Below are 26987 nucleotides of genomic sequence, written 5' to 3' on the forward strand. Positions count from 1 at the left end.
GAGGCAAGGCATCTTTTTGCATCGGCTTTTAGGGTGGAGTGAAATTGGTGTGCGGTGGTACAGTCTGCCGAGACAAATCCCGGGCACCAAATCCTAAAGCTCCCATATATAATTCCACTTCTTTTGCTCTGGGTTTGTGCTGATGTAACTGTAGGCAGCACCTGGTCCGAGACATCATTTAATCCACTTGTTCTTCCTCTCCTCCCTAAAGGAGCCCAGGCACTGACAAAAGCCTGCGCTCATTCAGAAGCCTGAAGGATCTTGTGTTGCTAAATCGCCTCCTTATCTTGCAGCAGTAAACAAAGCCTGTTAAAAGCAAGGCACAAAGATGGAGATAAGGGCTGGCTACGGCAAGTAACAAATGGGAAAGAAATTGTAGGTTAAGACACTTGAGTATTTTTGGCAAATCCAGATCAAGGTTTCCAGGTTGGCGTAGAGGATGCAGCTCTGTTTGTGCTGCTGTTTGGCTCCTCCGTGTGCATTTGGCCTTCGATACCAAGGAAATGTTCCCACTGTCTGCAACGCATCCCCGGGCATAGGTCTGATGTGGGATGTGGGTAGCTGCGCCCATGTCTGTGGGAATGGAGGCTCTAGCAGGGAAGCGTCGGGCCGGGGAGCCAGTGATCCCTGTTATTTCTGCTATGTAGTTTCTGTGTCATCTTAGGCACATTGCTGAAGCTCTGTGCCTCAGTTTCCCCATCGGGAGCATGCACATGGTGTTGTTCCTTCCTGTTGAGATGGAGTAAGGGAGAGTGATGCCCACGAAGCAGCTCAGATCCTACAGTCCTGGGAGCGAGGACATAAACGGAGGTAACTGCGTGCTCACTATACAGTGAATGCTCTTAAAACATGCACTGGTATGAAGGGTTCGGCACACTCCAGTGACTTTCTCTGTCTCTCAAACACAAGATCCCAGTGAGTCTATCAGGATCATTCAATCAAGGGAGATTTTAAAGCCACTGAATGTGGTTATAGATGAAGCATTATAACACAAACGGCAGGAGCCCGGACACGTTCAGTGGTCCCCTCTCGTGAGTTATTGATAACTGAATGGTTGCATCTGCTTCAGACTCCAAATCAAATATACGGCCGATGGAGGAGCAGTTTTAGTATCCAGCCCTAGCGCCGCTGTCATGCGCTTCAACCCTGCGTCTCGAGGCACTGTGCACAAGGGGCAAGTGCATCAGCGTTAGAAATGGGGAAACCAGGGGCGTGGAAAATGTTGGGTGCTCACCTTGGACAGGGAAACCGCTTTGCTTTCTGATTCTCCTGCAGCGACACACAGAGCAGTTGTATTTGCAGCCGTGTAGGGAGCTGGGAAGTTTCGATCCGCTTGGCTGTGCTTTTCGACTCGCTGGCAGGGGGAAAAATAATGGAGAAGGAAGGGAAAAAGCCCAGTTTTGAAATTCGCCTTCCTTATAGAGCAGCCCGCAAGCCTGTTCCCAGACGGTGGGGAGGAAGAGGCTGTGGCGTGTTTGACAAACCAAGCTGTGAGCAAAGAGCCTCTTGCCACGCTGGCTTGCACTCGGCTTAAGGGAAGAAACCAAAAATCCCGGCCAGGAAGAAAAATGAAATTGCTGTTTTCCAAAGGGAAATGGCCAGCTCTGGGCGGAGAGGGAACTAACTGGCTGGGGAGTTTTGAAGCAGGACTTGTATGCAACTTGCTGTATTTTTCTTCCCCTTCTGCAACCCTATGGATCCTCTCTCCAGCCTGGAGGTATTTCCTTGGTGCAGACGGGTGCAGTGGTGCGCCGTGGAGGAAGACAAGGGGTGGGCTGACATGAACAGGATGCGTTTCAACACTGACAAGTGCAGGGTGCTGCACGTGGGCAGTAGTAGCCAGCAGCACACTTATAAGATGGGAAACTCCCTTCTTGAGAGCATGGAGGCAGAAAGGGATCTGGGAGTCATTATTGACTCCAAGATGAACATGGGCCGACAATGTGAGGTCACGGTCGGCAGGACTAACTGTACCTTGTCCTGCATCCACAGATGCATCTCGAGCAGGGCCAGGGAGGTGATCCTCCTCCTCTGTGCGGCACTGGTCAGGCCGCAGCTGGAGCACTGCGTCCAGCTCTGGGCGTCTCACTTCAGGAGGGACGTGGACAGCAAGGAGAGGGTCCAGAGGAGGCCACTCGCATGATCAGGGACAGCAGGGCAGGCCCTACGAGGAGAGACTGCAGGACCTGAACCTGTTCAGCCTTCACAAGAGGAGGCTGAGGGACGACCTGGTGACCGTCTATAAACTCACGAGGGGGACCAGAAGGGTTTAGGGGAGACACCGTTTCCCCTCGCGCCCCCTGGCATGACAAGGAACAATGGACACAAGTTGTTGGAGAGGAGGTTTAGATGAGACATCCGCAAGAACGACTTCCCGGTCAGGGCGGCTGGGAGCTGGAACCAACTTCCAAGGGAGGTGGTGCTGGCTCCTACCCTGGGGGGCTTTAAGAAGAGGCTGGATGCCTACCTGGCTGGACTCATTTGAGTCCAGTCTTTTTCTCCCGCCCAGGCGGGGGGTCGGGCTTGAAGATCCACGAGGTCCCTTCGACCCCACTTCTGTGATTCTGTGTCTGCCGGAAGGGGCAGCTGGGAGAAGCTACGTCTCAGGTTTGAAAGTTGTAGACCCCTTTGAACTGCGAGGCAGAGTTGGCGCTTCATTTTGCTAAGCTGGGTATGGGTTAGTCTAGTGTCGGAGGGTTTCTGGAGAGCTTTGAATGAGTCTGGAGCCTGGACCCGATGATCTTGTAAGGTCCCTTCCAGCCCCTGCCATCAGCATCTATGTGTCCTGCTTGTTTGACACGGAGGCGAGAGATCCCACGACATTTCTCCAAAGAGGAAAGCTGGCTCTGGCATTTCAAAATCCGGCTGGAAAAAACGTGGACAAGTGGCTGGTCCTCTTTCTGCCTTGGTCTCTCTGCAAAGCACATTCATGTGTGGATGTGTGGATAAACCAAGCTAGGGTTTAAACTTTCTTAGGTTTCTGAGGTTGGATAGGCCATGCCAAAGTAAAACCAGTTAGAGCTCAGCAGGATGCTTCGATGCGAGGAAGTGCTTCGGGCGGCGCAGGCCCAGGTGGGAGGCATTGCCTTCATGCAGCTGCTGAGCCTAGTGGAGACTTGTGTTTCCTGGGCTCCTTGCAGACAAGCTCAGGGCTTCTCCTTCATCCTTGTAGAGTCATAGAAAAGGGCTGGAAGGGATCTGCAGGGGCCATCTAGTGCAACCCCTGCCAGAGGCAGGATCAGCCCTATCCAAAGCATCCCAGACAGATCCATAGTTTCAAGTTTCATAGTAGCTAGAGTCGGAAGGGACCTAGGTAGATCATCTAGTCCGACCCCCTGCCTTGGCAGGAAAGAGCACCGGGGTCAGATGACCCCGGCAAGGTGCTCATCTAACTTCCTTTTAAAAATCCCCAGGCTAGGAGCCTGCACCACTTCCCCTGGAAGCCGGTTCCAGGCCCTAGCCGCCCTGACTGTGAAGTAGCGCCTCCTAATATCTAATCTAAACTTACCCTCCGCCAGCTTGTGACCGTTATTCCTGGTCACTCCTGGCAGCGCACGGGGGAACAGGGACTCCCCCAATACCTGCTGATCCCCCCTGACCAGTTTGTAGCAGGCCACAAGGTCCCCCCTTAACCTTCTCTTGTGGAGGCTAAACAGGTTCCGGTCCCGTAGCCTCTCCTCATAAGGCCTGCCCTGCTGACCCCTGATCATACGAGTGGCCTCCTCTGGACTCTTTCCATATCGTCCACGTCCCTCTTGAAGTGTGGCGCCCAGAACTGGACGCAGTACTCCAGCTGCGGCCTGACCAGTGCCGCATAGAGGGGGAGGATCACCTCCCTGGCCCTGCTCGAGATGCATCTGTGGATGCATGACAGGGTACGGTTGGCCTTCTTGACTGCCTCCCCACACTGCCGGCCCATGTTCATCGTGGAGTCAATGACGACTCCAAGATCCTTTTCCGTCTCCGTGCTGGCAAGAGGGGAGTTCCCCAACCTGTAAGTGTGGTGCCGGTTCTTCCTCCCCATGTGCAACACCTTGCACTTATCAGTGTTAAACCCCATCCTATTCTCATCCGCCCACCGTTGCAACCTGTCAAGGTCAGCTTGTCTAAACTCTTTGTAAAACAACCATCAACCCTGATATGACGTAGACCTGTCGCCCAGACCTGCCGTAGGTAAAGCAGGGAAGCCGCAGCAGTCAATGTCTTGCTTTTATACAGTGTCAATATGTGCTCAAGCTATGCCCCTCACTACAGAGGAAAGCAAGCTTCCCCTTCTCCCCAGTCTGTACCAATCTGATCATGGGGTAGAAGTCCTTCCTGACCCCAAATGTGGCATCGGTCTGACCCTGAGCAAGATTTTTTTAGCCAGGAGCCTCCAGCTTTGCTCCCAGCAGGAGCATTGGCACAACCCAGCGTGCCCAGACCTAGCTGTAGCCAACACCCAGCGCCTCTGGGGAGGCTTAAAAACACCCTGACACATATAGCAAAAAAAAATAGGGGTGGGGGAGAAACCAGCAGAGCCCAGAAGGTCCTCCAAAAGTTTTGTTCTTTAGGGCAAGGACCATCTCTAGTTTCGTATGCATGGCTTCTAGCAGTGGCCTGGCCTGACTAGGAGCCCAAAGTGCTGCCATCCTAATGCGTAGGAGGGGCCTGGGTTGGATAATGCAGAAGCCCTCTTCCATCCTGACGTTCCTGGAAATCCCTCGCGCTTTTCACCACCGGGTCTCAAGTCACTCTACAAAGGAAGGGAGAGCTCTCCTTTTTCACAGACGGGGAAAGTGAGGCTTGGGGAGGTGAAGCAATTTGCCGGATGTCTTCCAGGGGCCATCGGCAATCGAATCCAGGTCTCCGGCGCTGCTTTGCCAGGCTGCGCTCTCCCCCTGGCACGTGTGCCCCTGTTGTCTTCACCTGCAAACTCCTGGCTCGGTTTAGGGTGGGTAGGGAGGATGGCTGTCCTTGCCTTAAAAGCAGGGTTAGCATGGAAACACGGACAAGCCCTTGACAAGAGCAGTTGCCAGCGCGCTCCGCTGTGCCCGTGTAGGTGCCCAGTGAATGCAAAGGCGCTTGGCATGCCAAGCATAAGGCTGCACTTCGATGCAAGCCTGTTCTTGCTGCGGACCAGGCCGTGCATCTCTCGCTTGCTGATGCCTGGAGGAGACGCGCGTTCACCCTGCCGCGGACGTGGGCTGGGGGAGAGGGTCTCTGCTTTCCTGTCGGCTCGCCACGCGGCATTATAACTCGCAAGGCAACCTACAGGCACCTGCTGCTCTGACACAGCTTGCCTTCACGAGCCATCTGTCTTCTCCCTTGCTTTGTGTTTCCCAGAGAGAGAAAGACACGCACTGGTGTCGGAAGATGAAGTGGCAAGTGCCTTTAAAACAAGGATTTTGCTAGGCATTTCACTGTCTGCGCAGGGCTGTCTTCCTCCTAGCCAGCCGTCTTGCTGTTGCCTCTACAAGGCTGTGACTCATTTAAGTAGGCATCCAAAAAGACAGGGAAGTGGGTTGGTTTTTTGTTTTTTTGTTTGGTGTGTGTGTGTGTGTGCCTGTATAGACAAACTGCTGGGGGAAAATAAAAAAAAATACCCATAGCATTTTTGTCCGTAGGGGATGCTGCTTTTAACTCCGGGGGGTCTGTTTTGCAGTGAGACTCTGTTCTCCGTGTCATTTATTTAGTTATTCTCAGAAATTGCATGCCTTCCCATGCTCCAGGAGGCAGAGGAAGCCAAAGAGGGAAAGAACATGCGTTTCGCCTCCCTCTAGTGCTAGATGCTGTTAATGGCCAGGCGGGGGGATGGCGTGGGCTCAGGTGTGGGATTAGCGAGGAAAAGCTCAAACAACCCAGGCCGTCGCGAGCGGCTGGGAAGGAGCAGCAACTCCCTGCGACTCGAGCGAAGCTGCGGTCTCCTTGGGCCGGCGCAGAAACGGGGCGTCTGATTCCTGGCGTGGAAATAGAGGCCAGCCTCTATGAGTTTCCGTGATAAGAAAGTCCCTTGTATTGCGGCCGGCTCTCCTCGGATTGGGGAACGTGGCCGTCGGCCGGAGGGAACGAAGAAAGAAGGAATGGGAAAGCGCAAATAGGGAGAGGGAAGACGTGGAAAGGAAGGGGGCAAACGAGCAACTCGGCAGCCTCTTTTAGGATCTGGAGGGGCGACACGGTGGCTGGGATGTCATCAAGTTTTATTATCCGTAGCGAGGAATCAGAAAGTTAACTTTTACAATCTTTTTCTCCAATGCCTGATAAAGGGCGTTTGTGCCCGAAAGCTTGCAATTAAAGATATTTTTTGCAAGAAGTCTTGCTGGTTTAATAAAAGATGAGTCCTGATACAGAAATATGACACGCTTACAGAATAGCAAGCGGTCCCCAACAGTTTGAGGACCGCTGCTCTAAATCGCAGCCGAGTCTCCCAGCATAAACAAATCGCCCGCGGACTGAAGGCTGTTGCCCCGAACCTCGTTTTGAATGCCCCTAAAATATCTGAGAAGCAGCGTGCTGCTGTGTTTCAGGTTCAAAATGAACAAAAACCATGCGCAGCGTCAGTGTGGGGAGCTGCGTGGCTGAGACGGACGCGACCGAAATACAAGCGTCTTTCTGCGCCTGTGCGCTTTAAAAAGCCAAACCACGTCTATTTTGAATCGCTCATAGACCTCCACTCCCGTTTATGTAAGTCCCCAGCTCCTGCGCTCTTCAGAGCAGACAGCGACGCTAATTATAAACCTCAAATTTTACTGAAAGGATCAAACCGGAAAAAATGTTAATTGTATGACATAAGTCTTGCGTTAATCTCTCTGCTTGGCTATTAATATCTTGCTGTAATGTGTGTCTTCTGAGCCCTTAGTATCAAAGCCCTGGGCAGGTATTACGAAGGAGACCAGGATAGCAACAGCAAACTAGTTTTCCGCATTACGTTGCAGCGAGGCCCAACACCTGGTCGGTGCTGTGAGCATGTGCTGGGGAAGGCAGGGGGCCCTGAGAGCAGAAGTGGATGACAGATAATAAGTCGTGGAAAGCCACACTGCAAGCTGACAAGTTTTAGCCCCTGGTGTAGTCTCAAATGCTAGCCTGGGGGCGTACAGGAGGGCAGGGAAGCCACATCTAGCGCCCCGGGCTAAATAGCCGGTGGTGCAGCATGGAGCTGCGAAGCCTCCGTCCCTCATGGCACATCACTGCGGGCGACGGGTGAAAATGCAGCTGAAGCACACGGCAGAGCCCTGCCGCACTGCTAAGTCGGCTCCCTCGCAGGCCAGAAGATGAGGTTTAATGGGAGGCGACCTTTCGGTGAAGCCAGGGGAGGTGGAGCATTGCAGAGGTCAGGGGCACCGGGACGGCGTCGGATGCTCGAAACCCCTTTGTGTTTGGTGGTAATGAATGAAGTGCCGGTCGAAGAAGATGAAAGGAAATGCAGAGGCATTGATTTTGGAGTCTAGACCAGCTGAGTTCAGCGTTCCCACAACTAGGGCAGTGCAAAGTCCCGCACAGTAATCCTTTCTGTGCACCGATTTCCACCTGTCTGATGGGGTTTCTTTTTCCTTCCTGGCTCTTATTTGTGACCGCAGTGCTCGTGCAGAAAATCCTCCGCTCCATCAACGCTCTGAGGGCCGAAGCAGCCCAAATGCACACGGTTCCCTCTGCGTTATCCTAGTTTCATCAGTGGGACAAAAAAACCCCACCCCAGCTCCAGGCCCTGCTCTCCACAAGAGGGGATTTTTGTGGTCAGAAAATGTCTCTGCAAAGAGCACGTCGCAGGACGACTGAGAGGTCATGAATGGTGGTAAAATGACCCGTGAGAAAACTAGCCTGGGATTCGCAGGAATCTGTTCTAGGACAGAGGGACGTGCATTATTGTACAGGCTTCCTCCAGATTGGGAGAGATGTTGCCCATAGTAGTAGGGGTTTTATTTTTTGGGGGGTGGGGAGGAGGCTTTGTTTTGCTGATAAAAATGTAGCGCGTGGATCTTTAATGCCCAGGGGAATGGATAGGAGTGCAGGTGTCTGAGAAAAGGGTTTGATTTTTTTTTTTAAATATGCCAAGGTTAAAGCAAAGGGAGTCTGTGCAAAGCAAAGGGGGTCTCTTGGAGGCCCAGCAGCACTCAGGAAAGCGAGGGGCGCTGCATTAGGCCTGCTCTGTATTCACTTCCCTCATGCCGTTATGCCAGGGCTCCTCAGTCTTGACCTGCAGCCTTGCCCTTTAACTCCCTGCCCACTACCACAGGCCTGAAATCCTGCCTGTGACCCCTCGGGTGGGTCCGGGCCATCCCTGGAGCATGGTACGGCTGCTCCCCGAGCAGCGAGCCTGGGAATGGGAGTAGCATAGTCCCGTGAAGGGTCATTGGTATGTCCCACTTGCCAATACACCTCTCCAAAGAGGTAGCAGAGAAACTAAAATGTCACGTTTTCTTCATAAGCGTTGGTTTTTTTTTTTTCCTGGAAAAGACGCCTGTCCAGAGCCAACGTGGCTTCTTAGTGAGCTTCCTGGGACCCCCAGATGGTGGCATATAATAAATAGTTCACCTGTGCCGACGGGATGTGCAGCAGGTGTATTAGATACTGTGAAACCTGCTCCATAGCCAGGTGGGAAGCAGGCTCTTCACACGGGAAAGCCAACCTTTTAGCTACCGGAGAGGAGCTGGCTCTGTCTGTGAGTGCCCGTACCGAGCCTGTGACTCAGTTTGCCAGGTCAGATCCAAGCAGGCCTCCTCTCCTATTTGAGAGAGCCAACATTTATTTTCCAAGCGTACTTCTCTGTACGTTCAAAGAGAACTCGGAACAAAACTGACCTCCGCCGTTGCCTTTCACGTGGTTTAGACTTAGGTTTGCGTGAAACTGGACTGCCGTTTGCCAAATTCCCTAGGACGCTCTCTGATCCTTGCAGACGCCTGGCGGATAAAGCCGTGGGGAACCACGACGGGTTTGCACTCATCCTTCCACCCTTTCTACCGCAAGTGTGGGGCAGGCTGCAATTGAGCACCACGTGCATCACATCAGCACAGAGCCTGATGGTTTCCGGGGGGGCGGTTTCCAGCTCAAATAAAAGTGATAAAGCACAGGGCTGGGATTTTTTATTTTATTTTTTTATGAAAAGAGTGTTAAACTTGTAATGATCTACAAGTGATGTGTTGAATTATGATCCTTCACTCCACTTGGGCAGTGAATCTGTACTGATCTTTTGCTTCTTTTTTTCCCTTGTGATTTCCAGTCTGGTTTCCATGACCCCCAAAGAGGGGTACATGCGTGCATTCGAGAGCACTTATGCACACAAGAGGCAGAAGGACTGAAGTACAACTAACATTAAGCACGGGCTTATGTATTTCCATAAGCAGCATGCCTAAACAGCCAGGCCGTGTTGCATTTAGGTGTCTTGCACGTTTGGCTTCAGATGAGAGGTTTCTAAACGCAAACCAAGTCTGCATAGAAATACAGAACAGTGAGTTTGGGGGGGAAAGAAGCAGATCTCAGAGCCGCTGCCTCGGTTCAACTAGGCCACGACCACGTGCCGAAGCGTCAGTGAGATGGGACCTGACTGCAGTTAAATGCGTGGTTACCTCCTCTGAATTGGCCCTAACCGTCTGTGAAAGGTAACTCATGCTTTTTAGTCTCGTGCGTGGTTTGCAGGTATGGTGGTACCCGTTGATCTATTGATTAGAGTTGTTATATTCTTTTATGGCGGGGGCGGACGGCAGGACAAGGAGCAGTGGCCTCAAGTTGCAGCAAGGGAGGTTTAAGTTGGATATTAGGAAAAACTTCCTCATGAGGAGGGTGGTGAAGCACTGGAGCAGGTCACCCAGAGAGGTGGTGGGATCTCCATCCTTGGAGGATTTGAAGACCCGGGTAGACAAAGCCTTGGCTGGGATGATGGAGTTGGGGCTGGTCCTGCTTGGAGCAGGGGGATGGACTGGATGTGACCTCCTGAGGTCCCTTCAACCCTCATTTTCTAGGATTTTGTGATATTATTGATCGGCCCTTCATATGTGAATTCAGTTACCTCCAAATAGAGCTGTTCATACAGCTGTGTTTTATGCATCTGGATTTTGTTTTACACTACGGCAGTTATGATGCCACATCTTCCATTTACACCTTCCTGAGAGGTGGGGGCTGGACCAGACGACTTGACACCCACCTTGCCGGGCTCATCTGACCCCAGGTGTCTTTCCTGCCTGGAGCAGGGGGCTGGCCCTGATGATCTCGTGAGGTCCCTGCGGGCCCCTGACTTCTATGAATCTATAAGACCACGGGTCTGACCACCTATATATCACAGGCCATTCGATTCCCCCCGGCAAACCCTTCATTTAGCTGCTTAACTTGTGTTTGATTGAGCTATGTCTTCCAGAAAGGTAGCTAGCCTCGACGGGATGATGTCAAGAAATGAGGCCTGCTCCCCCTCTCTTAGACTAGGTAGCTGGGGGCCACGCGTCCCATGGGCCATAGTCCCAGGAGCAACTCGCCATGTGAGCAGTGTGCCTCCCCCCACCCCCCGACCCTTTGCTTAAGGGCTGCCAGTTAGACAGCCTTGCCCTGTAGTTTGGAGAGACATTTAATACCCAGCGCTTTCTCGCCTTGGAGGTATTGCTGCACTGCACGTCTCTTTTGGTGAGCCAGACGCACGGAGCTGTTCAGGCCTCTCCCTGCGGGATGCTTTGTGCAGCCCCTGAATTGTCCTCACGGCTCTGGGGGCCGATCTGACGTTTCAGCACTCTTCTAAAACGGGGATATGTTGTCCAGGGGTGAGTCTTGCTGCCACCTGCCTCCTCCTCCCATCCGCTCCTCTTTAGACATCCCAGGACGGCGGTAGCTCCCTTTGTGCTGGAAGCTCACGTTGAGTTGCTTCTCCACTCTAACCCCCACGTCCTTTTTCAGAGTCTCTGGTGTCTGTGCCTATCTGTAGGTGCAGCCCATCTTCTCCGTCCCTATCTATCCAACTTCAGGGCCTGTGGCTATAAACGTGGAGCCACGTCGGACGCACCGTCTCTTCTGACAGCGCTTTGCAGACTTCAGGTGCTGTTTTCTTGCTCCATTTCATGTACAGTCTGTCGCGGTTTGACAGCACAGTTCACATTCGAGTTTTGAACAGGAGTTTAATACCCAGTCCACATGATGCGCATGAGGAACCAGGCTCCTTAAAGAGGGCTGCCAAATGTCTGCGTGTACAGCATGCGGCCTTTGCAACCCACTTGTTCTGTTTGTTCCCCAGACGCCCTGCAAGCCCGACTGCAATCGCATCCCCCCCGTGCCGTGCAGCCGTCTCGGGTGGAAGGGGACAACTCTTGGGTAGCAAACGCTCCCCTTCCATTTGGGACGGGGACTGGAGAAAATTGCTCTATTCAATTAAAACTGTAGACATGGGGGGATTAAGTTTTGTCCGGGGGATGGTGATTAAGAGCATCTGTCCTCTGCATGTGCCGTGGGATCTTTGGTGACTGTAGAGGCAGGGCTGTGCTGAAACACCATGCCGTGCTTCTGGATGTTACCCCCCGGGCCAGGTATATGGTGATATGGGGGAGCTCGGCAGAGCTCGCTCACTGCGGTGCAATGCCCCTCGAAGGGTGGCTGCATTGCCGGTGGCTTGAGAAAACACGCGAACCAGAGCGGCATGTCCCTGCCTGGCGTGGGCCTGAAGCGTGCAGGGGGTTTTACCTCCCATGAATATGGGCAGACACAAAAATCGTGCTGAGCTATTGAGCACCATCTATTTTGGTTTTATTTTATGGCTATATTGGGGTATTTGGGTACTCCTTGGTTATTGCAGGTGGGGGATAAGATCTCCAGGATCTTGGTTTAGTTGTCAAGTTTTTCTCTATGGGGAACATCAGCTTGTCATTATGGCTAATCACATTGTCGCAAGTGAATGCTTAAAGTTGGTGGGGGGAACAGCCAAAAAAAAATAAAAAAAATTTAACAGTGGCCATAATTATCAATAATGGGCCCTAATGTGGTTTTACTAATGATAAGAGACAGGATCTCTTCCCCGCTCCCAGGAAGCTGGTTTCAGTCAGTCAAAGTCTTTCGGGTTCGGCTCAGCTTCATCCTGCCCCGTGAATAGCGCGGCGGCGTCCTGCAAGAGACGTAAAGACAAAGTGACACATCCCATTTCCCATCGCATGTTCTGCTGATGAACAAAAACGCTCCGCTAATTCAATTTAATTCCCAAGGACGAGCGATTGCGTTTCTACCCCGAGAATATTGAATTGCCTTAATGGAAAAATAAACCAGTTTTATTCCCCCGCTTCCCTCCCCCAACCCACCCACCCACCACTCGGCTTTCAGATACCTTTATGCACCTCCTTTGTTGATGAATACGTCTCCCAGCTCGCTGCCAAGCTTGCATCCAGTGGCTCTTACCAAACCAAGAAGGCTGAATTTTTGATCTGACCGGCTAAGTACGCTGTCGGATCGGTGCTGGCTTACCCCTGGCCGCTGCTCGCGGGTGTGCCAGATCCCCGGGATCAGAGAAGGGATCTCCGGAGGTCATCCCCACCTGAGGATGCCTTCTTCGTCTCCCCAGATCTGGACTGTGCCTGATGGGATTCATTATATAGTTTCCATGCGTTTATGGGCTGGCTAGACAAAGCCTTGGCTGGGATGATGGAGTTGGGGCTGGTCCTGCTTGGAGCAGGGGGTTGGACTAGGTGTGACCTCCTGAGGTCCCTTCCAGTCCTTATTATCTGTGATTTTATGGTGTCATTACCTGCTAGGGTTTATGGGGTATGAACATCAGGGCCAGATGTGAAGGTGAATTTGAGGGCAGGCTAATGAGCAACCAGAGGCAGAAAGGGATACTAGAAAATTGGAAGCTGAGCTTGGGGCTGTCTGTAAGCCCCCTGCCCAATCCCCAGCTAAATGGCTGCATGCTCGGGTGTCTCTCCGGGGCCCCCACACATCCCAGGCTGCTCTTCTATCCTTCGAGGGTTTGATCAGTGTGGTCTAGGGCCGCGCTTCTCAACCTTTTTAGACTTGAGGCACCCCTCAGTGGAGTTGAGGTACCTCTCTGTGGAGTCAAGGCCCTCAGAAAATGCCAGCTTTTCATTTTTACCCTTTTTTGACTACAGAAAAATCCTAGAATCCTAGAAAACGAGGGTGGGAAGGGAGCTCGGGGTCACGTCTAGTCCACCCCCTGCTCCAAGCAGGACCAGCCCCAACTAGACCATCGCTACATTGTCGAGCCGGGTCTTCAAAACCTCCAAGGATGGAGACTCCGCCACCCCTCTGGATAACCCAGTGCTTCACCACCCTCCTCGGGAGAGAGTTTTTCCTAGTATCCAACCTCGACTTCCCTTGCTGCACCTTGAGACCACTGCTCCGAGATACTGGAGCAATTTTTCTTCTGCGCTCAGGAAGACCATGGCAAATCTGGATGTGGATTCCTATGTGAAATCTCTGGGTTGAGAATTGCTGGACTGGAGGAACTGCAGTGCTGGGGGTGACCCTCTGGATCTAGACCTATCTCCGAAACTCTGAGCTGGTGAAAGCTGGGTGCCCCCGAACCTGAAGTCTGGTTCTGCCTGCACATCTGGGCCCTCCTTTGACTCTGTAATTGCCCCTGCTGCCTTTTAGTGTTTGCCTCCTAGTACAGCCTCCTTGTCTAGCCCTTTCGCCCTGCTGCACCTGCAGACCAGCCGCTCTGCCCTCACTACCCGGGCTAGCCCTTAATCAGGAAGCCCGGAAGCGGTCTTTTGACTCGCGTGCTCCAGCCGGACGCGTGTTTCAGGTGAGATCGGCCTTTCTGTCTCCATGCCAGCTCGATACGCAGCCCCGCGTCTCGAAAGCAGGGGCAAAGCAAACTTCTGCTGTTCGTAGCACAGGGATCCCCTCTTGCACTGCGGGCACGGATGCTCTTTGGAGAGCGATGCAGTCCATGGGAAGTGGCTCTTGTTGTTACCCATCTGCTGGGGAGGCGCAGAGCCGTGGCCCAAGAGCGTCTGTGCCGGCTTCAAGGTCTGCATGCCCTTCCACGGCTGCAGATTGAACAGCATCTCAGCAAGTGCCTGGGCCCGCAAGCCTTTCCCCATCGTGGCAAGCGTTTCCACATCGGGGCCACCAGCGCGAACCCATGTTGTTGGCCGTGAATCACGTCTGATGATTCCCTGGAGCGTGGGTGTCTTTGATATTTGCACCAGGATCAGCATCGTGAAGGTGATGCAGCCCTGGCTGATGTTGGACACGGTGCTGGCCTCGGAGACGGGGCACGTGGGACCTGCTGGGTGGCACGTTGGCCACATTGCTTGTGCTCTCTGTGCTCCTTTTCCACTCTTCGGATCTTGTTTTCTGCCTGAGCTGTTCAGAGCAGGGGCCGTGTCTCCCTGCACATGTCCCTGGACGTTAATGCTTTACACCGAGGCATTTTTGTCATAATGACAAGAACGGCAGCAGAGCCCACAAAGCCTCTATTCTCAGCCCCGAGTGCAGGGCAGCCCCCTTTGCCACGCGACCGCTTTGAATGCATGCATTGTGGGTCGGGGAGGTCACCCCTGAAGGCCGACGGCTGGATTTGAACTTCAGCATGCCTGTTCCTCGAATTGTCCAGTAAACAGTCTCTGCTGCTCTGGTGCCTGGGGAGCCATGGGAGGCTTCCCCGAGGATGAAGGATGGACACATTACAGCCTTTGCTCCAGAAATCCAGCTGCTTGGCCGGGTTTTATGGGTGGTCATAGACAGATTTCATAGACATTCGGGCTGGAAGGGACCTCGGGAGATCGTCGAGTCCAGCCCCCCGCCCAAAGGGCAGGAAGTCAGCTGGGGGCGTAGGATCCCAGCAGGATAAGCAGCCAGTTTGCTCATCAGCCTATGAGGAAGGAGGGCAATTGCCAGGCTGTATCCCACTCCCTAGTCCTCGTTAAATCGAGCTCTCCGAATGCACCCTTGCACCACGGGCATCAAGCTCAGCCCTGGGTGGTAGGAGCGATTTCGGAGATCGCTCGTATGAAAGGCGTGGCCCCATGCCTCCCACGGCGGCGGCAAGGCTGGGGGCTAGCTGTGAAGCCACAGCTAAGGCTGTGCTAGCATTGCTGAGTGCACCAGACCCTCCCCATCTGCCCTGGTGCCTGTCCATCATTCTGCGTAGCGCCTGGGTCTCCACGTGCACCGTGGAGTTATTCATCGGCTCATCCTCGCAACACGGCGCGAAGTGCCTGCTGTTATCCTGCTGCGTGTAGAGGGGAGACTGAGCTGCAGCAGCGGTCCCCAACTACACCAGACTCATCCCACCGGTCCAGCTCCTGATCTGGTTTCCCCTGCATCCTGAGCGCGTGCCTGCGTGTGGCGTGGTGAGCAGTGGAGCACGGATGCTGACGAGACCCCTGCCAAGAGCGGCATCCGGCCTGGGCCTACGGGTGGTGCTGCTGTTACTTTTCGGAGGTTTACGGGCTCGACAATAAAGCTCACCCCCCATCCAGGCATCCTGGCTCCAGGCAACGTCCGAGTCCTCCCTCACGTGGAGGTGACTTCATCTGGGTCCATCAGCCAGAAGAGTCCTTGGGAAGAGCCTCAGAAAGTGCCTGCCATTGGCATAGCTCTTCTTCCGAAATGCCAGCGCACATTTTACCGTCAGCAGCAAAATTAATTAGGCCAGCGTCAAATGCTTTTGAATGCCCTGCTCAGATCTGTTAAGTGGTTTCTTTGTAGTCCGAGCAGGGTCTGGCAAAACAAAACCAGCCACGTTATTTCTCTTCTGCAAAAGGGAGAGAGAGAGAGAAATAAATTGGAGCTGAGGTTCCCTTCTGCTTTTATCCTGGATGCCATCAAAAGGCTAAAAAAAGGATATTTCAGGCCTGGCTCCAGCCTGATGGAGCAGCAGGGAAGTTCTGGCCTATTAGATCCCCGAAACCGTCACGTCCGCTGAAATCACCGCGGTCACATCTGCCACAGTCTCCCATCATTTCAGATCTGTTTCAAAAGGCTCCATCTCTCTGCTTTCAAAGGGCACCGCTGGCGTTCCCGGCCCCTCCCCGCTGCCTGGAACAGCAATTTCACATCAAATCAAGCGTTTTGGACCCCCACCGAAGTCCAGAGTCCTCGGCGGTCTCTGCGCGTGTTGGGCGGGGGTCTCCTCTGCACCACATTGATGTCTGCTTGGGGATTTGAAGCAAAAGTTTTGCTCTTTTCACCGGGTTCAGGGGAGAATAAACTCGGCCGCGTACGGGCCGGGCGCTTTGTTCTCTCCGCACTCAGCCTGGAGGACGCGTCTTTCTGCTGGTCCCCTGCCGCCGCAGCAGCGCCTCTTTGAACTTCAGATAGCTTTTGACCGTGGAAACGAGGGAGGAAGGAGTTGGCGGGCGGTGAGATGGCTAACAAGGAGGGGGTGGAAAAGTGCCTTCCTCCGGTGGCAGTGCCACTGGGGGAGATGCGAGGGAAAGCAAGGATTAAATACGGATGCCGGCCTGAATTGCTTTCCTATTTTTTGTTTTTTTGTTCAGCCTTTTTTCATGCTTTTCTCTGTCCAGCAGATGCTGTTAAAATCCAGCATTTCCCCTTGACTAGGAGCAAATTACTGTGGTGCAGTAATGGTGGCTGCTGTGCCCTGGGTGCGATGCTCTGCATGCATCTACACCCGGGTGGCTGGCAGCACAGGGGTTCGGTGCTACTGCGCACGCCCATTCCCGAGTGAAATTCCTTCCCAAAGTCCTCTGTTTTGGAGGGGGAAGAGGGGCACGGTTTTGAACATCGGCACTCCCCAAAGAGACAGAAAAAATCCAGCGTTTCCCCTTGACGAGGAGTGGCAGGGCGGGCGGCCGAGGCAGTCGACGCCGTTTTCACGTCTTACGGCCCATTGCGCTGATATTCCCTTGAACCTCCTCCACGAGGAAAGTTTAAATTCCACCTCCCGGCGTGAGTCGGGATTAGCGGAGGGCGGCGGGGTGATCGGAGCGGTGTGGGACGGCCAGGCTCGGGCTGGATTTCCGTCACAGCTGCTGCAAGCTGCGCGCCGGGGATTCGGGGGGCCGGCGAGCGTGCCAAGCCTCACGGCCCTTCTCCTTCGGGGCGAGAGCGATGGCGGGGGCTCTGCGGAGAGTCGGTAACGCGTCGACTGCGCCAGGCAGGCTTGTGTTTTGCATTAGCTTTGCCCGCCGCGGTGAGATCAGAGGCCATGTCTGCTTTCCCAGCAGCTTGGGGGTTTAGTTTTTCTTTACCCCCCTTTCAGCTGGGCTGGCTGAGGTTGAAGGGACCTCGAGGGCCGGGCCCAGGGTCGTGCTGCAAGCCAGAAATGCAGCGCGCGGCCCTCCTGGCTGCGGCTCCTAATGAAGATGGTACCCAAGTACCTTGGCTGGTCCAACACATCCTGCTTGGGGACCTTGGGCCCAGCCTCTGTGCCGGGGAGCCTCCAGGAGCGTCATAGCAAAGGGACAGGGGAAGCAGCATGGTTGTGATGAAAGGGGAAACGTGGCAAACTCAGCCCTTGCAGCAAATCCCGTCCACACAGTGAAACCCCATATGCTGGAGGAGGTGGAAGAAGGACGACAGAGGCCCTGACTCTCGGGGGCATCGCCGTTTCCAGCTGTTATGTTGCGCCTTGCCTAAATTCCCCATATGGTTTCATGTCCTGCCTCCCAGCCTGAGCTTCCCTGCTGTCCTGGCCTGAGGGATGGCAGCCGAGTCTCGCTCTTGGTTTCCGGGGACGGGGAAGTGATGTTTGCAGCGGGTCTTCTGGACATGCCCGTGCTCTGTGTCGCGGCGTCGTTGCACCTCCCTGGACCTCATCCCATCGTGCAGGGCTCAAGGCATGGCACCTGCACGCGCAGCCATGTGGGAATGTGCGTGTGTCGTTGCTAATAGGTTACACCCTGGGTGTGTGTGGGGTGGTCTGGATGGGCTTGATCCTGCCTCAGGCAGGGAGTTGGACCAGATGAGCTATGGAGATCCTGTCCAGCCCCACTTCTCTCATTCTGTGAGCGTTTGCAGGATCCTGCTCTTAATTTACTACAAAGGAGTAGAGATGGGGGGGGCGGGTGAAGACAGGTTGAATTTAGCCTTGCATTAATTATGTCTTTTTATTTTAAACAAATGCAGCGTTAATAAGCTTTGGGGCAGTCGAGAGAATCCTGCAGGTATTTCCCCCCTTGCTGCCCACTTCCATGGAGGTCCTTTCATCCCTGCGGTGCTGCAATAAAAGGACTATTACGGTGTCCTGCCAGCCCAGCTGCGTCACAGGGGAGCTGTGAAACACTCAGGCCCTGTGGCTGAGGGTGGCCAACCTGCCACCGGCCTCTGTGTGTGGCATGCAGTAGGATTGTGGAGATAAGGGCTGGTGGAGACCTCAGGAGGTCACATCTAGTCCAACCCCCTGCTCTGAGCAGGGCCAGCCCCAGCTACGTCATCCCAGGCAAGGGATATCAAGGAGGGCCTTAAAAACCTCCAGGAATAGAGGTTACACCACTTCTCCAGACAATCTTTCCAGTGCTTTACTACCCTCCTAGTGAGTTTTTCCTAATATCCAACCTCAACTTCCCTCGCTACAACTTGAGCCCATTGCTCCTTCTGTCAGCTGCCCCCACTGAAACCAGTCCAGCTCCAGCCTCTTTGCAGCCCCCCGGCAGGGACTTGAAGGCTGCTATTCAATCCCCCCTCGGTCTTCTCTTCTGCAGTCTAAATAAGCCCATTTGTCTCAGCCTCTCCTCACCAGCCCCACGACCATTTTCATTGTCCTCCACTGGACTCTCTCCAATGTGTCCACATCCTTTCTGTCGGTGGGGGGCAGGACTCCGGGTACTAGACACAAGAGATGGGGGTGGGAAAGGAAAGCAGAACAGCAGATCAGGAGGGAACAGGAGGAGCAGGTTGGGCCGGGAGCACAGGCAAGGGAGCAGAAAGCAGAGCAGCAGAGCAGGCAGGGGAAATGCATCAAGATAGCCCTCAAGGAGGACGTAGGGTTTATCTTGTGGGATGCCTGCCGAAAAGCTTCCCCCCCCCCACTGTCATAGCTGATGGGGCTCTGCCAGCAATGTTGATGCAGGTCTGGTGACTTCTGCTGGCGAGGGTGCCCGTGTCTGGAGGCGTCCTGGTGACAGATAAACCCCTTCCTCCGTGCAGAGCTGCATTCGCACCACTCCAGCCTCGCTGCTCTGCTTAATCAGCAGTAGCTCCTGTCGTGTGGACGTAGCCTTAGATGTTTTACCACTGGAGGGGGAGAGCTTAGGAAGGAAACCGTCTAGCAACTACCTAGCAAGCCAACTGCCCGAGAGGCAACGTGGCCTGGTGGTGAGGACACCAGACTCGGCCTCAGGACACCTGGCTTATATTCGTGCCCTTGCCACTAACCAGCTGGGCAGTTCTTCTTGCCATCAATTAGGTGTTTTTTCACCATCTGCCATTGCAGTGATGGGGTATTTAGAAGATTTGTTGGAATCTGACGGGCCACGACACGAATACTTCTGCTGTGGCCATTACGGCAGTGGGAAGCCTCTGGGTGATACTGGGTGACATCTTGGGATCCTCGTCTCCTCTCACCCACTGCCTGCCTTCTCTGTCCAGGCTCCAAACTGGTCCGGGCAGGGTGTCTCAGCTTGGACGCCTGCGCAGCATTTAGCTGACGGGCTGCAGCCAGTGGTCTGTGTGTGTTAACCATCATTCGAGCAATGAAATGATGAGAGGGAGGAAAAGAAACTTAAGACACCGCTGTGTAAATCAAATGGGAATTTTAGCAGCCTTTTGGGTTTCCAAATCTCATCCTAGCCAGGAAAAAAAAGATCTTGGCGAGTCCTGTGAGAAAGCGGTTCAGAGCGTTAGTTTAGGTGGACACTTTTTAAAATGAGCTTTTGTAATAATAAAAAGAAAAGATTTCTTCTGAATAGTTTCTGGCCCAAGGCTGCACCTTGTTGATGACATGCTCGTGCATATAAAGCCTATCGGAAAGTCCATTTCCTTGTTAGGCTGACCAAATTTATCATTATCCAATAAGGTTTAATAATCGTTAGGAGCTAATGAATGTCTCAGCATGGATGAGCTTGGCTGAGCGGAGCCTGACTGCTTTGCACGGTCTCTGCGTTCGGCCAAGTTGCCGTTACGCTGAGGATTGATGACGGAAGAGTTCTGTAAACCGCGCAGCGATCCGTTTGCTCCTCCACTGACACTCTGAAATACCATGTACCTGGACGAGACGCGGAGCCAAAGGGAGAGGATGGGTTTGGCTCGGGGAGCGGCTGTGGGAGAGGGGCAGGCAGTCGGAGCAGAACGGGGTGAGCCAAGTTCGTGGAGACCTCACTGCTGCAATCAGGGGAGCTCTGCTGCTGTTAGCTCGCATGATGGGATCCACCTGGCTAAGGGCCCCATTTTGCTGAGCTCTGTCCATGCCTGTAAGGAGTCAGAGTCTCCTCTTAGGAGCTACAGCCAAGCAGACAAGGCAGATTGCTATTGTAGGACTTGGGGCTTTCCACCTGGGGATGGGGGCGATGCTCTGGGATGAAAATCCAAACCCGGCTGCTGGACCGAGTAGTTTACGTGGCTTGAAATGTTGCTCCCTCCTTTCCTAGGCGAATCCTGGCGGCAAGACCCTGGAAGAAAGGCGATCCAGCTTAGATGCGGAGATCGACTCTCTGACCAGCATCCTGGCGGACTTGGAGAGCAGCTCCCCGTACAAGCCTCGGGTTCAACAGGTTTGTGCCTAGCCCCGTGCTTGCATGGTGTGTTTTGTACATGGCGAGTAGAAATCTGGCTTGAGGCCATTTCTGGAGCCATCTGCAAATAGGTTTGTGCTTGCTGGAAGGAGCCTGCCCGTTTGCATCTCGGGATCATCCCGGCATTCACGCCAGAGGGAAGGCAGCACTCTGGAAGGGGACCTGCTCCAGGGTGCTTTGGAGCAGACGCGTTTCGGCGTGTTTGAGGTGATAGAAACGTGACTGTAAAAATAGCATCTTGTCCTCCAGGCTTTTCCTTCCGTGCTAGCTGCTGGGTGAATAGCATGCTCCCTTTACAAGTGCCGTTATGCTGTTATCTGTCGCCATTGCAGCCTGATCCAGATATCTGAATACCAAGCTGTGCTCGTTCTGCTTTCGTGGCCTAATCGCTACCAGTGAAGATGTATGGATCATAGCTCAGCTGTCACTGTGGTTGATAAGGCAACAAGACAGGATGGGATCCCGCTTGCTCTTCCATGCCTAGATCTGGGCTGCAGGGCTGACGGGAGTTGGGCAGATTTTTATCACTCAAATGCAGAGAGCACCTAGGAGGCGGATGTGTGAATGTTACGTGCTGTGATTTCCTTTTAGCCCATGGAAAAGAGACTGTCTAATGGCATTTTGGTGGGGTGTCCAAAACCAGCTGAAGTAGTTACACATATTTTTTCCTCTCTTCTCATAATAATGCTATCCTCTCTGTGTGTAAAACAAAAAACTGGGTGTATGTGTGTGCGTGCCCCTCTCTCTCTCTACACATGCAGTGTCGCTGTGTCTCTACAGTGTGCATGTTCAAGTGATATTGGAATTGGATTAAAATTCCCAAGTCAATCAGAGATAAAGGTGAAGCAGCCTGTGGGCCCTGTACGTGGTGTTTGTCAGTATTTGATTATAATCTCCTTAGGTCCATAAGTTTAAAGTGAGCTTCAGCCCACAAACATGCACACACACATGTGTTTATGTATGTATGGGTATGTGCATGTGTGTATGCACACACATATATGCATACACATATATATGTGTGCATAAACACTTGCACGTACCCTTATGCATGCATATATATGTGTGCACATACACATCCGCATGCATATATATGTGTGCATACACAGATGCACATACCCGTACATACATACTTTGGTTAATCTGTAAGGTGCTAATCTACCCTGTCTTCTGCTTTACCTTTTTACCCATTATCTAGAATGCTTCACATGCCTGCAATGATGGCAAAAGTGTACCGTGTGGATGAAATTTGTAAAAGTACCCAGTGGGTCTTAATTTGCTTCTGCCAGGGTCGATGAGTGTTGTAAAACTCATGCATTGGGGACAGAGTTAGTTTAAATGTCAGTGCTTTCAAATCCCTTCCCTCCTACCCCATTTGCAAATCAGTTAGTGGTGTCTTGGCCTTCTGTTTTGTTTGATTTTTGCATAACCTCACTGCAAAAACCTCAAAAAAAAGATTGGCCTTTTTTTTTTTTTTGTCTTTATGGCTGCATAGAAACAGCTCTTATGTAAAACTACAACATCATGCTTCTGCTCCTTATAAGCAATCTGAATCAGTTACTCTGTATAAAATTGCGGACAAACTAAAGCAGACATGAATTTGGTTCTTTTCCACTGGGGGAGAAAAATAGTTAAGATAAAAGGTCAACCGTTACTATGGTGCTACCCATAATTGGGGTTGTGTTCAGGTATGAGTATCATGGCGTTCATTCAGTCATTTATATTTGTTTGCATTCCTCCCCTCCGGGCTCTTTTGGATCCCTCGCTAAACATGTCATAGGGTTGATGTGACAAGATGGAGATTTGCTTGTCGTGGGTTGTGTCTTTCATCTGAGATATGGAGTAGCAGAAAGGACAGCGTTCTTGTGTGGCTTTGTACCCCGAGGTAAAAATCAGAAAAGCACGTACTTGGCTACCTCTGCTGATTCGAATTTGGCTAGGATCTCATGGCACAGCCTAGTTTCAATGGAGCCGTGCAGCGTATTCCAGTTCATAAAGTTGGTGACCCTGAGATCCTGTCTCCTGATTTATGCACATAAATTCACAGCTTGCACGTGCAGTTGGGTGAGATGTTTCTGCCTGTAATTAGAGAGGCCAGCCATGCAGATTGCCCTGCTATGTCTAGCAACGGCAAGGTGATCTTCTAAAGGGGATTTGCTATAATAGCCAGCCACAACAGGGCAGGAGGAAAGTGGAGGCATGGCTTTGATGCGGAGCGAACTGTCTCTTCTTCCATTCATTAGACTTTTCAGTATTTATTGGTTAACATAATTAAGTCCTGTGAAAAATATAATTACACCAACTATTAGCCATAGCTGCTAGAAAAAGAAAATGCCAGAGTTGAACGTGTCATCTGCTGTAATTAAAAAGAACTCGAGCAAGTCCTTGAAGGGTAGAACCAAACTGCAGGGCTTTGAAGTTTGTTCTTTATTTGATCTGCAATAAGCATATAGGAAAAAAAAAAGAATCAGTCACTTGACAGCTTTGTAGTAGGAATAGGTGAGATTGTGAACTGGGAAATCAGCACATTTATTGGCTCAAACCTTCACAAACCACCTCCAACCAACCCAGGTGATGGGTCTAGCGAGAGTCAGGGCAATTTGTGTAGCAGGCCATTTTTCCTGTGTAGTTAAACCACTCTGTTTCTACCACTGTAACTTCCCCATGGCATGCTACTATTTTGGAATAAAAGTGCTTATGGGGGGAAACTGGGGGAGTCCCCTTTTCTTTCAACACTTCCATAGCGGCACAAGCTAAATGGAAAAACAGCTTTCTTATGCCGAAGGAAACGTGTCCGCAGGCAAGTCGCAGGGTGTCATGAGAGAGGTTTACTTCACTCATCCCACCTCCTACGGGTGTAACTTCCCATTTGATGTGCCCTTGGTCTTCTGGACCAAGTTTGCAATGTCAGTGAGTAAAGAGGGTAGAATCTGGCCCTAAATAAGTATCGTGATGGTGACTGATTGTTGCCTATGATACCTTAGGAGTGGTGCCTTCTGGAAATGTCCTGTCTATAAATCAGTAGGTCCTGAAAGTAGATGGAGTTGCTCTGGTTTGACTCTTGAGGATCCAGGTAAGCTTGTAGCCTAGAAGTTGGGTAAGGTTTCTGATGGGCTGGTCTCCAAACCGAGATGCCCGGTTACAGCTCATGGTGACAGCAGTGGTAAGGCGTATGGAGAAAGCTTGTGGGATCCGCTGCAGCACCCCGGCTTCCTGACCGGTTAACAGCATCAAGCACAGAAGATAGAAAATTCAGGTGTGAAGGGACTGCAAGAGGTCACATCTAGTCCACCGCCCTGCTTAAAGCAGGACCAGCCCCAACTACATCATCCCAGACAAGGCTTTGTTGAGCCAGGTCTTCAAAACCTCCAAGGATGGAGACTTCACCACCGCTCTGGGTAGCTCATTCCAGTGCTTTACTACCCTCCTAGTGAGAACATTTTTCCTAATATCCAACCTCAACTTCCCTTTCTGCAACTTGAAACCATTGCTCCTTGTTTCATAGCTCTGGTGAAGGTTGGCTTCACCCATTTTTTCTCTGAATCTATCAGTGTGACTCTGGCTCGGAGAGGGGAACTCAGTGATGTCCCTTAGCCTTGGGACAGCATCTTCGTTGCTCCCAAGTGGGGTAAAGTGCAATGGGTGATGGTTTCACCCACCACTTAGCTCAGCAGGAGAATGGGCCCAGGCCATTCACCCCTCTGTATCATCTCTCCTTATGACTGTCAGTCTCAGCCCTGGGGCTGCTTTACCTAAATGTTTCTTCTGTGTCTCTGGGCAAACCGCTGCCGCCTCCTGTGACTCATCTGCGACCCAGGGAGACCGCAAAGTGAAAGATCACTTCAGTCTCCTCTCCCGAGTTAGGTTTTGTCTTCTCCCCTGAGTCAAGAGAGTTTCTTGTGGAGGAGGATTTCTAGACATTATTAATCTGTCTCATGTAGGTCAGTGGCCGTCTTCAAATGAGGAGTGGCTTTCTGTCCACATAAACCTTCTGGTTAGAGCTCGTGACCTACCAGGGAAAAGCTCCATAACTAACCACAGGGCCACCCAGGCCCTGGTTATTAGTGTGAGTCACAGGAGCTGCCAAAAGTCATAAAAGTGTTGTTTTCATTTCAAAATTTCACACTTAAAGGACAGCAGAAAAGTAGAGGACATAAGCTTCATCTTTAGCTGCGGCACATTGGAGACCAGGCTTGCTTCCTGTTGTGTGATCTCCATGAAAGATTCATGTTTAGGGACCCTGGCTGCATATAAACTCCTGCAACCACGGGGAAGGAGAGGAAGGTTGTGAAGGAGACTCTGCAGAGCCACAGAGCTGGGCAACTCTATGGCAGGATACACAGTATTTTGGATAACCTGACATTGCAGCGGCCCATCTCAGTCTTTCATGCTTGGAGAAAGTTGTGCATCACGTCAGTTAGGCTGAATGAGAAGCTTTCCGAAAACCAAAAATGATAACCAGGAAACCCTTTATCAAAGGAAAAAAAATGTTCTTGATTTAAAATATCCACTTGCTTGAACAGTTGCTTGAAAAATTGGAGGGGAAATTTAGAGAGAAAGTCCATAACAAATTCTTGCTCTGGATAAATTTTGCTAAAATTTTGAAATTTGAAAAGACACATACTTGGCTTGAGTAGTGCATAGTCATCTTGTCTTTTAGGTTTCTTTTTGGGACTCTCTTTCCAAACAGCACCCACCCACTGTCTCTAAGGCAATGTTCCCTAAATGCAGCCACCTCTGGGTGGAGATTAGTGGCCCCATATGCAATGTATCACTGGGTGCATCTACATATGCAGTTAATGTGCCTGAATTTTCTACATAGAAAACTCAGGCATGCTGAACTGCACCCCCACACGCATCTGAATGTGTGCCCATTAGGAGCAAATTTGCTTTGGAAGGGAGCAGGTAAGCCTAGGGCTCCTCCTGGCCTGCTCTGCCCCCCTGCAGCAGCCAAGGGGAGCTCCAGGCTCCCCTGGGTGCCAGGTCCTGGCTGGCAGGGGGCACCGGGGCTGGTTCTGATCCCTGCAGGGTTAGGGAGAATTGTCCTGGCTGCTGGGCAGTTGCCTCCCAGCCATGTGGAGATCAGGACCCTAGTGTGCCAAGCTGGGACAGCTCTCCCCACCCTCTGCTGCCTAGGCTGACTGGGAGCAATTTGCTCCTGGTCAGCGTCTACATGTGCACTTCAGTGCATTAGTTTAATGTACTGATTTCTAGTACCTATATCTACAGGTACTAGACAGTGACACATTAGACTAATCTACTGCACAATAATAGGTGCATATGTGTAGACTGGTGACACTTTACTATGCATCAGATCAGTCTAATGTGCAGTAAAGTGTCTCATGTAGATGCAGCCACTGGAATGGCTTTCTTACTCCAGACCAAATTGTCCAGGTTTTTTTGTTTTCTCAGACTGGGCTTAGGAAGGGTGAGGTTGGGGTATCCAAAGGGTGGGATGAGGGTCGAGCTTGGAAGCTGCAATACAACGATTCCTGGATATTTAAGGTGAGAAGGGAACATGAGACCAACAATTCTTATGTCCTTTATAACATGGGCTATTAAATCCCCTCAATACCCACTGTATTTACCCTGGTGATTTGTGTTATTTGCCTTCCAGCAAGGCTGCCGGCCTTATTGTGAAAGCACTGTTGAAGCAAAGGAGTCGCTAGCAGTCACTGTGTTTACACCAGGCACCACAGAAGGGCCTGAATGCCTGAGAGCTGTAGTTTTTAAAGGTTTATTGATTTCATTTTTTTTGGGTAGTCGCGCTTCAAAAATTCCCTAATGCACTCGGATGGAGGAGGCGCAGCCAACAGTCCGCAATTACCCACGTGCTGAATTCCCACCTGGAGGAGAGAAGTTCATCCTCGGAGAAAACAGGCCAACACAAAAAGGCACATGCAATCGCCGTTAAGAGAGCATGAGCCTCCGACAGGGGCTGCCAAAGCCAAGTGCTAGAAATAGCCAGGGCTGAAAGCTGGGGTCCTCCCGTCCTGCCATGAATTACATATCAGAGGCCGGTTGCTTTGTCTGGGGTCTGCCAGATCGTTCTGGAGCTCAGAGGAGCTCTCGTTTTCCTTGCCGAGCTTCTGTCCGGATGGGTGAAACTCTGCGAGGGTATCGGGCTTGATACCAGCCGTGGGTTTGCTCGTAAGCAGAGTCTACCTGGCTCCGTACCTTCTAGCTCCTGAATACAGGGGCCATGGCACAGCTGTGCCATGCTCAAAGCTTTGCAGAGGGCTTTGGTGGTCAACCCCTCCACATCCCTCAGAGGCTTTTGCTTCAGTGTGGGACCAGATGGGGACCCAGGAGACCGACTCACCAGCAACCTGCAGAGCCACCAAGACAATTCATGTCCCCCACGCTCCCTCTCCTCCTGTCTGCCTTGTC

The 26987-nt window shown here is 52.1% G+C and overlaps 1 protein-coding gene across 7 annotated transcripts in view; it reads left to right on the plus strand.

The window, feature by feature from the left end:
* LPP (LIM domain containing preferred translocation partner in lipoma) overlaps positions 1-26987 on the plus strand; it is a 423011-nt gene that overhangs the window by 199388 nt on the left and 196636 nt on the right. For all 7 annotated transcript variants that reach the window (XM_090050830.1, XM_090050829.1, XM_090050835.1 and 4 more), the window contains one exon: positions 20457-20579. In XM_090050830.1, coding sequence (XP_089906956.1) covers positions 20457-20579 — 123 coding nt within the window. The remainder of the gene's footprint in view (positions 1-20456; positions 20580-26987) is intronic.

The sequence above is a fragment of the Crocodylus siamensis genome, chromosome 6 (assembly GCF_052110815.1).
Source record: "Crocodylus siamensis isolate JL-2025a chromosome 6, ASM5211081v1, whole genome shotgun sequence".
Lineage (NCBI taxonomy): Eukaryota > Metazoa > Chordata > Crocodylia > Crocodylidae > Crocodylus > Crocodylus siamensis.